The sequence below is a fragment of the Meriones unguiculatus genome, chromosome 11, assembly GCF_030254825.1.
Source record: "Meriones unguiculatus strain TT.TT164.6M chromosome 11, Bangor_MerUng_6.1, whole genome shotgun sequence".
In the NCBI taxonomy this organism is placed as follows: domain Eukaryota; kingdom Metazoa; phylum Chordata; class Mammalia; order Rodentia; family Muridae; genus Meriones; species Meriones unguiculatus.
The window spans coordinates 40,051,666-40,066,016 of NC_083359.1; the positions used below are offsets into that span (position 1 = coordinate 40,051,666).

Here is a 14,351-nt window from a genome sequence, read left to right on the forward strand (position 1 = left end):
GGGATATATATCCCCCCCCCCCAAGACAAGGTTTCTCCATATAACCCTGGCTGGCTAGCCTGAAACTCATTTTGTAGACCAGGATGGCTTCCAACTCACAGAGATCCACCTGTCTCTGCCTCTCAAATGCTAGAATGCACCCCCCCAAGCTGCTATTTATATTTTATCAGAATATAAAACAACAATGCATTTAAAAACATGACTCATGGGGCCTGAGTGATGGCTCAGCGGTTAAGAGCACCATCTGCTCTTCCAGAGGTCCTGAGTTCAATTCCCAGCAACCACATGGTGGCTCACAACCATCTATCATGGGATCTGATCTCTCTTCTGTCATGCAGGCACACATGCAAATAGAGTGCTCAGATGTGTAAATAAGTAATTTTTTTTAAAAAACATGACTCGTGAGTGAGAGATTACGGTTATCCTGTCTATTATTTTCTATGATAGAATACAAAACTTGATTTAAAAAATAGTTGTAAAAGTAGCTCAGGATTCCTCAGTATAGAGAATGCATGCACACGTACACAGAACCCTATAGCTTGGCAGAAACCAATTCTTTCGGTTTCTGTGGAGTAGACAAGAAGCACGGGGAGACCGTGGGTGTTTGGTGCTGGTGTGAGGGTATTTCTACCTCTTTGCATGCCTGCATTTTGGCTAGTCTACACTGAAATTTCAGATATTAGTTGATCTAGCTCTTGATCATAGGTAAAAGCAATTTTTCACTGATTTTGTAACCTTATTCACATAAACATGTAAGTTAAACTTTGGACATACTTTTGATTTGGTGTGGCTTTGTCACTGGGCTGAATCCTCCACTGTCAGCAAAAGCATGCACAGAAGTGTAGGTAACAGTTCAGAGCCAAGACTGAGGTCACCTAGGTTGTGAGCAGGTAATTTAGAGCCCTCTGCTGGCCACACTGGTACTTAGCTGTGCCAGGGAACAGCATTGCCAGGGCACTCACCAGGAGAATGTCTCTATTATGTGGTAGAAACCAGCGATGAGACAGCCATGTAGCTGAAGACCACTTCCCAGGAACCAGGCTGGTACGTGCAGACCTGCCCTGGCCCAGCCGCCCTCGACATAATCCAGTGAGGGACACCATTGTACTTTGAGTCAAAATGCTTGGTTGCCCCTACTGGACTTCTGGGAAGGGACTGGGTCAAGAAAGCTCTGGCATCATCAATGGATTAATTCATTACTGGGCTGTTGGGAGGATGTGAAATGAAGACACAGCCTGGCACAGTGATGTACCTTTCTAATCCTAGCACCTGGGAGATAGAAACAGGAGCATCAAGGAACCTTCAGTACATACCCCATTCAACACTACCCCTATAATCTCAGTACTTCAGAGGCAAAAGGATTACACAGTTCAAGGCCAGCCTGCCACGTAGGAAAACCTGGCTGAATACAAAGAGAGGAAGAGGGATCTGGTAGGAGGAAGGGGTCCTTGGGGCATGTTCTTGGGGACCCTAACCTCTCTCTATGAGGTAAACAGAGGTAAATGTGCTGCCAATCATGATATTCAGCCTCAAGTAAAAGCAATGGGCAGGGAGACAATGTCTGATATCACAAGCCACACTATTCCCTCCTCCTTTAAGTGAACTTCTGGGATGTTGCTACAGCAACAGAAAGCTGACTAACAAGCCCATACCCACTCTCATCGAATAGCAGATGTGAATCCTCACTTCCCTCTTTCCAGACAGGCTGCTCCAACTCATCTTGCCTTCCTTGTCACCCTGATGACTCACCTTGCTTACATGATCCACATCTGCTTTATCAGTTCCATCTTGCTTGTCTAAATCAAGTCCTTCACTACCTCATTTATTAACTCAGCTTAAACATACAAGGATCACCTGGCAAATCTCCTTCTTGACTCAATATAGTAAAAACCATAGAAAACGTTGGCTAACGCACATGTTCCTTCCAGTGGCAGCTTCATAACAAAAGAGTTCAGCATACTCACTTTTCTGTCTGTGTCCAGCCCTGAGCAGGACAATGGGTCAGCTTTGACGTTTGCAATCAGTGGTGAGCTAGGCTGGGTCTCAGAGAAGGGCTGGTGCCTGAAACAAGTAGCTCAGATCCACGGGGGGCTGAGCACTGTGCCCTGCTCTGCTGCAGAGAAGAGTTGGATAAAAAGCAACTGCCACCCTAAAGTCTTGAGAAAATTCCCTCTTCAAAGTTCCTGGGACTCACGCATCGCTCCTATAACTGTTGAAGCTGGTCTCCTCCCTGCTGATTCATTGGTGCCAAGCTTGCATCTGCAAGCCTTTGCATGTCCCAGGTAGCTCTGGAGTCTCATCACTGAAGCCAGCCCAGCCCCTGCATAGGCTTGCCTTCTCTCCAACATCAAAAACCTTTCACTGTGTCCTGTCAAGTGATATGTGCCACCACACTACAGCGAAGACATTTTGGGAGGCTCTAACCTTCCTTCAGAGAAAAGAAACCACTCATATCTGTGAGGAAGATTCAAGCATGTTTATTATTTTACATAAGCAAATATTTTTCAGTGTAAATATTTACAACATGAATATTCAAATATTCTGGTGTGACAGGGTAAAGCTAGTAGAAATGGTCTTTCAGGGAGCTGAGTCAACTCCAGAAGAAAACAGTGACAATCTAAGAAATAGTTTTACTATATTTAGGCAAAATGTAATTTTACACATAGTTCTTAAACTAACATTCTATTTTAAAGAGCTAAATGCCTATATTTTTCCACATTTTGGAACAAAACCTGGCTTTAAGTGTGTCCTTTTCCAGCAAGGTTCCTGCTTGCCTCGATAGGATCTGCAAGCTTACAGGAGAGTATGCTAACCTTCAGTCCACCCCTTGCTCTGTGTGATAAAATCAGCTGAAGGAGAAAAAGAGACAGAGAGTCAGATTTAAACATTGCCTTATACACCTAGTTGAAAACCAATGATCACAAAGAAGAACTGCAACTTTGTTGTTGTTCTTTGGTTTTTGTGCTTTTCTGAAACAGGGTCCTGCTGTGTAACTCTGGCTGACTTCAAACTCATGATCCTCCTACTTCAATGTCATGACTGCTGGAATTACAAGTGTACACTGCTGGACCCAGCTTGGAATCCCTTTAAGTGGCAACCAGTTTTAATTGAGGTATGAGAATTACAGAAACTGTTTCATCTTTATAGGAAGAGTTTTATTTTGGATTTTTTTAAAGGCCAAGTCTCATATAGCCCAGGATGACATCAAACTCCCTATGCAGTTGAGAATGGACAGGAACTTCTGGTATTTCTGCCTCCGTTGCCCAGATACTAAGATTACCTAGCTGACATACTTGACCAAATTTCTCAAATAATAGGAATTCTTACATTTATATTTTTCCTTGTTTGAGACAGGGTCTTGTGATTTGCTGTTACACATGCTGGTATCCAACTCCTGGCCCCAAGCAATTCTCCTGCCTTCCTTTATTAAGTAGATACAGGCTTAGGCCACTGCACCTGGCTCACAGGCTCTGTTTTATTTATTTATTTATTTATTTATTTATTTATTTATGTATTATGATCGTATTATATGTGTCCAAAATCTTTCATAAATACAACTTAGATATCTTTTGGGGTCTAGGTATATCTTACTGGTAGAGTCTTGACTAGGGGATTCCATCACTAGTCCACACACACACACACACACACACAAATTCATGTTTTTACTTAAAACCAGTCAATAGTGAGGTCCAACCCTATCTCAAAAGAAACAAAACAAAACAAAAAAAATACATTTTTTACATGTATGGGTGTTTTGCCTTCAAGTCTGTACATCACTTGTATGCCTGGTGCCCTCAAAGGCCAGAAAGGATATTAGATCTCCTGCAAGTGGAGTTAAGACTGTTGTGAGCCCCATGTGGGTGCTGGGAATGAACTCAAGTCCTCTGGAAGAGCAGCCACTGTTCTCAACAGCTTAGCCATATCTTCAGCGCTTGCCCTACCCCAAATCCAATCTTTTAAACATATGTTTTGGAAAGATCCAATAACCTTTTACTTGAGGACAATTTGTATACATGAGTCAAATCTGGAATACTTTATACATGTTTCAGTGAATTAAAGCAATCAAACAAGGCTAGAGAGATGGCTCAGGGATTAAGAGCACTTGCTGATCTTGCAGAAGACCCTGGTTCACTAGCTATCACCCATGTGGTAGCTACCAACCCTCTGTAAGTCCAGGTCCATGGGATCAAATGCTGTCTTCTAGTCCCCAGCAGTATTGCATATACACGCTACATAGACATATGCACAGGCAGAACACCCACACATAAAATAAACATAAACTGTTTAAAATGATCAACCTCATTAGCAAGGTCATGTGTGTTCTTATAATGGTGGAGCAGAACATTTTGTAGGTCCACATGAATACATGGAAAAATAGCATGTGTCTAACTTCTCTCCTAAGGCCTGGAACCCATGGTTACACAAACCCCAAACCCAGGTTCTTGAAATATTGGTGAGGCCAGTACGGGCTCCACATCTGCAAACTATTCAGATTGACCTTGAGGCTACTAGAAAAGAAAAACATTTGGAAATATTACAGCCTCTGTGAGGCTGCGGTGGAATAGAAACAGCATTTACACGGACGGCAGAAGGGGTTGTCAGAGTTTTATCAAAGTGCTGACACCTCTAGCCCCATTCTCTGCCATTTGTAGAGTATGAGAGGATATCATTGCCATGACCACTAATGGCATGTGTACTCACAAATTGTTTGTAATTTCCTCAGTATTAAATTCTAATAGAATAAATATCAGAAAATACAAACTGGAGCTCAGTTACTGCTAAGATTACAAGAGAAAACACTAAGAAGCATGGCAAGAAGGAAGTAACACTGGCTCTTATCCCCTCACCAGTGACCTAGACAAGGTGCCAACAGTTTGTCAATCCTCCTCTGCCTTCCACAGCTTCAATACTGAAATGCTGTGATCCTCTAACACTAGAGAATGTCTCAGGAGGCAGTGCTGGCCCTTTACAGTTATGGGATCACATAAGTTATACAAACCGAGTGAAGTGAACTTGTATCCAGGGGTTGCACTGGCTAAGGAAAGCTGAAACTGGAGTTTACACCATGTCTACGTCAGCCCAGACACAAGACATTGAGCTGCTATTTAACCACCCTCTCACTCATCAAAGAGTGGTGCCATATAGGCAGGCAAGACTGGGAACGGCCAATTTTTACTGTGATGTCTGTTGCCTTGTCTTGAAGTTATCAACAAAGGGCATTTTCTTCAATGGCCTATGTAATGTCATTGATAACTCACTCCCTTTATTCTATGACCTTTCCCATTGTTTCCTTGACAGATAAAACCTTCTGTACATCTGGAGCTGAGCTGGTAATGACAACACATTCCTGAGCTGGGGCACTTGCTTAGCATATGAAAGTCCCTTGGTTCTAGTCTCAGCTCTAAAAAAAAAAGAAAAAAAAAAAGCCTCCTATGGAGATCTTTTTTATATTGCTTGAATTTATAAACTAACACTACTCTAAAATATACTCACTTTTAAATAAATTTTGCTTCTTTCCAAAAGAAACTGCCACTTCAGTTTTGTTTTCTGCTCACTCGTCATTGCAAGAAACTCATTTGCCTGGTTTAAAAAAAAAAAAAAAAAAAGCAAATACGTGTTTTTAAAGTAGACATAGATAACTCATTTGACAACACGGTGAAACACACTCACTCACAGAAAGGGAATTTTATGCACAGCATTACAGCTCAATTCCTTTGACAGGGAGATAAAGCACAAAATACTATCACCAGATTCATTAATGCTAGTCAAGGTTTATTAGCAGGGAACATTCCTCCCAATAAATTGGCTCAGAATTCTGAGCCAACGTTTTTCTTTTTCTTTTTTCTTTTTTTTTTTTTTTTTTTTTTGTTTTTGTTTTTGTTTTGAGATTGGATCTCATATAGTCCAGGCTGTTCTACAGACACACTGTGTACCCAAGGAAAGCCTTGAGGTCATGATCCCCTTTCCCCACCTCATAAGTTCTGGCCACTATGCTCAGCTATGACCTGGTTTTAGCAAACGTGCCTGTCTCCACATAGCTGCTGCTGTTCTGTGGCTGCAGAGATATCTCTGTAGGAGAGATGGCAGCCAGTGCATGCCTGATCAATATCTCCACTATGTTTTACCCATTTATACTTGACTACAGAAAGTGTCATATTTAAGCTGGGCACATACATTTAAACCCAGCACTCGGGAGGCAGAGGCATGTGGATCTCTGTGAGTTCGAGGCCAGCCTGACCTACAGAGGGTGTCCAGGAGAGCCAAGGCTACACAGAGAAACCCTGTCTTGAAACAGAGAAACAAACAAACAAACAAAACAAAAAAAAAGAAGCCCAGTCTAACCTTCACAGCAGGACACTGTCCTAAAATGTCATTTAGTCCTCTGTTTTGCCAAAGGCCTGTCATATTATTACTCATAATAGTCAAACTTAACTGAAATTTTAGTAGATCGTATGTTCACTAAAATTAGATTATGTTTAAGGCTGGAGAGATGATCAGTGATTAAAAGCACTTGCTGCTCTTGCAGAGAACCTCAGGATCAGTTCCCAAAATCCACATGGCAGTTTACAACCATCTTTTGTTTGTTTGTTTGTTTGTTTGTTTGAGACAGGGTTTCTCTGTGTAGCCTTAGCTGTCCTAGACCTACTTTATAGACCAGGCTGGCAAATTCATAGAGATCCACCTGCTGGGATTACAAGTGTGCATTACTGTGCTTGGCTGTTCACACCATCTTTAATTCCAATTCCAGAAGGTCAGATGCCTCTATGGGCACCAGACGTGCATGTGATATATAAATATACATGCAGGCAAAAATACACACATAAAATAAATTTAAATAAATTTTTACACACATAAAAACATTAAATTTTTAAAATATGTGTGTTTACACCAAGATGGCTTTTTCCAAGATTTTTTTAAAGATTTTGTTTATTATGTATGCAGTATTCTGCCTGTATGCCAGAAGAGGGCACAAGATCTCATTACAGATGGTTGTGAGCCACCATGTGGTTGTGAAGAGCTTAAGTTAGCTTGGGTGACTCCATTTTGAGATTAGAAGCCATTTTGTGCACCTGGGGCTGAACTCAGGTACCAGGAAATATCATAGAATGTACAGTTCGCAGAAAACAGAGTTAACTCTTCTAGCAACAGCTTCCAGGAAATATCACAGAATAAATGCTTGGTAGAAAATAGAGATAATTCCCCTGGCAACAACCAATCAGAATCGGGTGGGAAAAATTTCCCCAACGTTCCAGATATAGTTTAAAAGAATAGCCATTGTAAGCTAAGCTTCAGCTAAAGGGTCACTTCACCCCTATGACTTTTACCCAATCCTGTAACGCCAAGGCATGGAAATCCCCAATTTGTGATTTTTCCCTTTAAAAACCCTGTTCACCCAGGGCTCATGGTCCCACTTCTCTACTGCTGCATCAGTGAGGCTTGGGTTCTGAGTTCGCTCACTCTCATAATAAAGCTCTCTTGATCTTGCATTGAGGGTTTCCTGGTGGTCTCTGAGAGTCTCGTGAACTAGGCATAACAGTTGCTGGGAATTGAACTCAAGACCTCTGGAAGAACAGACACTGCTCTTAACCTCTGAACCATCTCTCCAGCCACCGGTTATTTTATTATTATTATTATTATTTATTTTGGTAGCCTTGGCTATCCTGGATGTACTTTGTAGACCAGCTGGCCTCAAACTCACAGAGGCCTCTGCCTCCCTGAGTGCCGGGATTACAGGCATGCACCACCACACCTGGCTTTCCCAAGATCTCTTAATTAATTAGTTCCTATCAAATATTCAACAAAATAATCTATAGTTTTAAGGAAAATACTTAAGAATATCAGAAATGTTTCTAGCTAGTTCTTCCTTTCTGTTGCTTACCGTACAGCCCAAAGTCTCCTCAGCAACACTTCCGGTGAGACCACAGGAGTGGAGTGTCCCCGTGTGGTCAGTAAGGTCGACCAGCACATCAAAACTGAGAGAAAAAGACTTAAATTGGGAAGAATCTTTGTTGCAAACCTTGCAAGTACTGGAGGCTTCATTTACAGTGTAACCACAGCTGGAACTAAAACAAAAAACAAAAAAAACCCCACAAAAGTTATTTAAAAAATAATGATCCTCAGTAACAAATTTGATCGTTAGCAAAATTATCTTTTTTTTTTTTTTTTTTTTAAGAGACAGGGTTTCTCTGTGTAGCTTTGGCTGTCCTGGACTGGCTTTGTAGACTAGCCTTAAACTCACAGAGATCTGCCTGCCTCTGCCTCCCTGAGTGCTGGGATTATAGGTGTGAGCCACCATGCCCTGCTGCAGAATTATCTCTTAACATTATAAAAACATTGTAAGATGTTCTAAAATCCCAGAGGTTATTATCTTCCCCACAAAACTAGATAGGCAAATTCTCTCTGTGACAACAATTTAGAACATATATACACAAATGACTCCATGTAAATCTGGGAACTTGGATGAGATACTCAGATTGATGAATTCACAATCCTGATCTACTGTCATGTAAGGCATTATACCTTGCAAAATGTAACTTCTAGCCTGAGTTGGACAAAGGGTCAGAAATATCTCTCGATTGAGAATTGTTTTGGAATTTTTTGTTTGTTTATTTTTGTCTTTGTTTTTCAAGACAGGGTTTCTCTATATATCCCTGTCTGTCCTGGAATACTACTCTGTAGACCAGGCTGGCCTTGAACTCAGAAATTTATGTGCCTCTTCCTTTCAAATGCTGAGATTAAAGGCTAGTGCCAGCACCACCCAACAAGAATTGTTTTTTTCTTTTCAAGGCAGGGTCTCTAATAGCACAAGCTGGCTTTGAACTCCTGATCTTCCTGCCTTCACTTCATAAGTGCTAGGATTACAGAAGGGCACCATTACACCTGTCTCAATCTCTACATTCTTAACTTTGTGACTCTCAAGTTAATCACAATAAAAATAATTCAGATACAAAAATTTGTAGACAGACTTCCACAATAAAATTTTAGATGTTTCTTCCCAAGCATCATTTGACAAAAATTAGTAAATGTCTTAGGTTTTACTTTCAAGGTAATAGCTAAGAATGGAGGTCAGATATGTCACACATTGAGAAAAATTTAAATACTGTCTCCATGTTGCTATAAGATATGACAAGCAAAATGGTTTTCTGCCAAATTATTCAATAAGTTTGTCATTCCAACAAAATGTTTCAAATTCAAATTATAATTCAGTATTATAATTTCTGATACAAAAATATGACCTATTTTATTTTAAAATCCAGGATCCTTCTTTCTTTCCTCCCTTCCTTCCTTTCCTTCCTTCCTTCCTTCCTTCCTTCCTTCCTTCCTTCTCTTTCTTTCTCTCTCTCTCTCTCTCTCTCTCTCTCTCTCTCTCTCTCTCTTTCTTTCTTACTGGGCTGGTATATGCAAGGCAAACACTAACCCATATAGCTCCGCCCCAGGCCTAAAAATCAGTTATCATTGAATCTGTCTTAGTTAGTTTCTATTGCTGTGACAAAACACCATGACCAAGCCAGGCATGATGGCTCACCCCTTTAATCCCAGCACTTGGGAGGCAGAGGTAGGTGGATCTCTGTGAGTTAAAGACCAGCTTGGTCTACAAGGTGAGTTCCAGGACAATCAGAAGCTGTTACACAAAGAAACACTGTCTTGAAAAACCAAAAACCAAAACCAACCAACCATCAACAACAAAAACAAAACAAACAACCCACCATGACCAAAGAACAAGTCAGAGAGGAAAGAGTTTACTTGGCTTACACTTTCACACTATAGTTCCTCACTGAAGGACAGGAACTCACACAGGGCAGGAACCTGGAGGTAAGAGCTGATGCAGAGGCCATGGAGGAGTGCTGCTACTGGCTTGTTCTCCATGGCTTTCTCAGCCTGCTTTCTTATAGAACCCAGAACTACCTGCCTAGAGATGCACATCCACAGTGGGTTAGGCCCTCCTCCAGTTGAGGTTCCCTCCTTTCAGATAACTCTATCTTTTGTCAAGTTGACATAAAACTATCCAGCACAGAATATAAATAATTTGTCATGGTTTATTTATATAAAAAGGTCTTTCATACAACCACTGTTAAGGCAAAGCATATCTTTAACTACTATTGAGTTTAACTTTCCTAACAGTAATTATTTTTTACAAACATAAATTTGTTAAAAATAATGTCTACTTACCATCTATTTCTAACTACTTTGGTAGTTTCATCATCAATGTTCAGCATAGAAATATAAGCATAAAGGATGCCATAGAAAGGATCAACTTTTCCTTCATTTCTCAAAGCTTTTATTTTTAATTGTTCCACTGTATAGACATCAACTATTGTGTTTACTAAAAATAAAAACAAGTATTACAATTCCATATATGTTCTAAGATAGAATAAAAGCTTACATCCCAATAGAAAAGCACCTGATGAGAGCAGATGCAGACACCCACACCCAAACAATAGGCAAAGTTCAGGGAACCCTTCTGAAGAGTGGAAGAAGGATAGTAGGAGCCAGAGTGGTCAAGGCCACCAGGAGAAAACAGCTCACAAAATCAACTAAGCAGGGGGCTCACAAGAACTGAAGTGGCAATCATGGAAGCCTGCATGGTGTATGCTATGTCCTCTACATATATGTTGTGGGTTTTGTGGGACTCCTAACAGTGGGAGTAGGGGTGTCCCTGACTCTGCCTGCTCTTGAGACATTTTTCTCCTTCTGTGTTTCCCCACCCAGCCTTCATATGAGGGTTTGTGCCTAGGCTTATTGCATCTTTTTATGCCCTGTTCAGCTGATATGCCTAAGAGGCCTGCTCTTTTCTGAAGGTAAGTGGAAGAGCAGTGGTTCTGAGGAAGAGGAGAGGTGTGGGGCAGTTGGGAACAGTGGAGGGAGGAGGCTGTAGTTGGGATGTATAATATAAAAAGAAAAAAATCAAAACTCTTTAAATGGTAGGAAGACTAGGACATTCGAAAAACTCATCCAGAACATTGGAAAAAAAATGTATATGGATTGAACTCAGGGTCTCACGAATGCAATACTTTCGGTCAGATTCTGTGAACATTGCACTGCCTGAGAAAAGAGTTGTTAGCACTCTCAGATTGGTTAATATTAATGTAAACTCCTCTGTTTAAAAATTCGGGGCTGGAGAAATGGCTCAGTGGTTAAGAGCACTAGCTGCTCTGGCAGAAGACCTAGATTCAGTTTTTAGTACTCACATGGCGGCTCACAACCATCTGCATCTCCAGTTCTAGGGGATTCAACACCTTCTCCTGGTTTTCACAGGTATACATGGTACAAAGACATACATGCAGACAAAACTTCCATATATATGAAGTAAATTTTAATTAAAAAAAAATAGTCAAGTGTGGAGGAGGCTCACAGTTTTAATCCCAGCTCTAGGGAGGCAGAGGCAGTCAGATATCTGTGAGTTTGAGGCCAGCCTGGACTACATAGGAGTCATAGGCTAGCCAGGGCTACATAGTAAAACCCTGTTTCAAAAAAAAAAAAAAAAAAAAAAAGAAATCAAAAGAAGGGCTAAGAATATACCTCAATGAAACAACATTTGCTTAAAATGTATGAGGTCATAGCTTTGACCCCCACACACCAGTGAAAAATTATTTCTCTCCCAACCTCCCTCCCTCATCTAGAAGGTCACTTACAATTTATAGATTCTTTGAAATAACTGTCAATTTCATCAGCCACATTTGTCTCTTTATTTTCTCTTATGTAATTCAGTAGAATATTGGCTTCTGGTGTATCTTAAATTGAAAATGCATAATAAGAAAAAGTAAAATAATTATCTTTTAAATTACTACAAAGCATCTAAAATGATCTTTATTATAAAGCATGGCACCACATAAGAAGGTAATCCAACAGAATTATCATTAGGCCAATAACACAGAGGCAAAGTGTATCAACGTGGAGAGATGTTGCCAGCTGTTGCTAGTGAATAGGCAGCTGTATAAAACTGTGTGGTATAAGACTCTTAAACTGAAAAAATATGAACATGTAAAGTTATCTGAAATAATAAACATGGCAAAAATCATCATTTATAGGTTATACAATTATAAATCATTTTAATGTTCCTTTTAATTTTTTATTATTTTATTCATTTTCTTAATTAAAAATAATTATTTTAGGGGCCCAATACATGGCTTTGCAGTTTAGAGTGCTTGCTACTCTTACAGAGATTCAGGTTTGGTTCCTGGAACCCAAGTGGTGGCTCACACCAACTATAACTCCAGTCCACGGGTTCCAGTGCCATCTTCTGGAAGATAAAGACAGCTCAGGAAGTAATATGTGCCAAGCCCCAGGTGATATAATGCTATCCTAAAATCTATCAGGTGTCTATGTCTTTTATTGATTGTGAGAGTGGGTGTCTGAGTGTAACAGACACATGTGTGGTAGATATTTTATATGTAGGTAAAACACTAATACACATAAAATAATAATAAAAAATCTAAAAATAATTTTATTAATTTATTGCTATCAGTGTGTGTGTGTGTGTGTGTGTGTGTGTGTGTCTTTCTCATACACACACACATGATGAGGGTGAACACACATGCCGCTACTGTTGTGGTTAATTTAAGGTAGGGTCTAATAATGCTTATTATTAGCCCTATAATTATTACAGAGGTATTATCTAACCCACTCTCACAATCAATAAAAGACATAGACACCTGATAGATTTTAGGATAGCATTATATCACCTGGGGCTTGGCACATATTACTTCCTGAGCTGTCTTTATCTTCCAAGCCCCCATCTCACACCATCTGCTCTAATAATTTCTGTCTGGGCTACCTCCCATCCAAAATCCCCAAAATACTTGCTAATGTTCTTCATCTAGGCCAATTTTCTCCATCCATGGTCATGTACTTCTCTCCATGCTAAACCATTGTGGCTCCCTGTTTCCTTCCTCCGCTGATACCTGTCTCTTTTCCCATGATCCTTCTGTCCTCAAAGCCCTTGACCTTTAACCATGCCTACCTTCCTTCTGCCTGTCCAGGTGTGTCGACATTTTATTATTAACCAACCAAGAATAATTTCTTAGGGAAAGTTTACACAGCAAGGACAGTTGTAAGTGAGAATGTGTTCTTCTGGGCAGCAACAAGATCTTGGGGGCCAGTAATTACCATTAGAATACACAGCACCAAAACCAACCCCAACATGCTACTTTTGTGTAGAAATAAAAGGACAATTTTCTTAAGTCATCTCTTACTTTTACACGGGTTCCAGAGATTGAACTCAGGTTACCAGACTTGACCAGCAAGATTTTCTGAATATTATATTCATTTCTTTTCTCTTTGTATTTACTTTTAACAGTTGTATTTGTTAAGGTGATGGTGGCACACACTTTTAATCCCAGCACTCAAGAGGCAGAAGCAGGCAGATCTCTGTGAGTTTGAGGCTAGCCTGGTCTGCAGAGCTAGTTCCAGGATTATACAGAGAAACACTGTCTTAAAGAAATGCATAAATAAATTGAATTTGTTTGCTTATGTTGAAAATGATATGGGTAGCTCGGGCTGATCCAAACTCAGAATCCATCTGTGTCAGACTCCTAAGTGTTGAGATTATAGACATGCATGACCATGGCTAACTCATTTTTGTTGTTAGTGGTGTTTTTGTTATATATGGATTTTGCTGTTGTTTTTGTTTTTGTTTTTGTTTTTTTCAAGACAGGGTCTTATTATGTAGCTCTGGCTCTCCTAGAACTCACTATGTAGACCAGGCTAGCCTTAAACTCACAGAGAGCTGCCTGCCTCTGCCTCCCAAGTATTGGAATTAAAGGTGTGAACCACCAGGCCCCAGCTCCATGGTTCACAACCATCTATAGTGAGATCTGATGCCCTCTCCTGGCATGTGTGTACATGCAGTCAGAACACTGTATACATAATAAATAAATCTTTAAAAAAAGAAAAAAGAATGTAACTTTGAAAGGGTCTTCATAGGATCCTAATGACCTTCAGTCTCAAGACCCCAGCCTACAACAAAACTGTCCTTAGTTGTAAAATCCTACTTGAACATAACACTGCTTGTCTGACTCCTTTATGTAGGAATAAGGTTATGGTGTGTAATTCAAATGCTAAGTTCTGTTACCCTCCTCCCCCCATATCTGGTTGCAGTCCTTGTTCTGAAAAGCTCCTGTCTCAATGTTGTGTAAACATTGCTCCCCAATCATTCTGGTGTGCCAATAAAGCAGCTTTACCGCCAGTTGCAAAGCAGGGGAGAGAACAGGGCTAGACTTCCTGCCAGCCATGAGAGGTGGAGTTAGAGGATGAAATAGGGGAGCCAGCCGAGGGCAGATGTCCAGGAGGGACCAGGAGAGAGAGTTCAGCAGGCAAAGCTACAAAGTGCTCTTATCTGTGGAATGTACACT

The 14,351-nt window shown here is 40.4% G+C and overlaps 1 protein-coding gene across 1 annotated transcript in view; it reads right to left on the minus strand.

Moving 5' to 3' along the window:
- Nucleotides 1–2,457: 2,457 nt before the first annotated feature.
- Nucleotides 2,458–14,351, minus strand: part of Meiob (meiosis specific with OB-fold) — a 35,807-nt gene continuing 23,913 nt past the window's right edge. Inside the window, exons 8-12 of the mRNA XM_060365079.1 lie at nt 11,634–11,732; nt 10,171–10,324; nt 7,880–8,063; nt 5,494–5,580; nt 2,458–2,849 (exon numbers count right to left, since the gene is read on the minus strand). Coding sequence (XP_060221062.1) covers nt 2,739–2,849; nt 5,494–5,580; nt 7,880–8,063; nt 10,171–10,324; nt 11,634–11,732 — 635 coding nt within the window. The 3' untranslated portion in view covers nt 2,458–2,738. The remainder of the gene's footprint in view (nt 2,850–5,493; nt 5,581–7,879; nt 8,064–10,170; nt 10,325–11,633; nt 11,733–14,351) is intronic.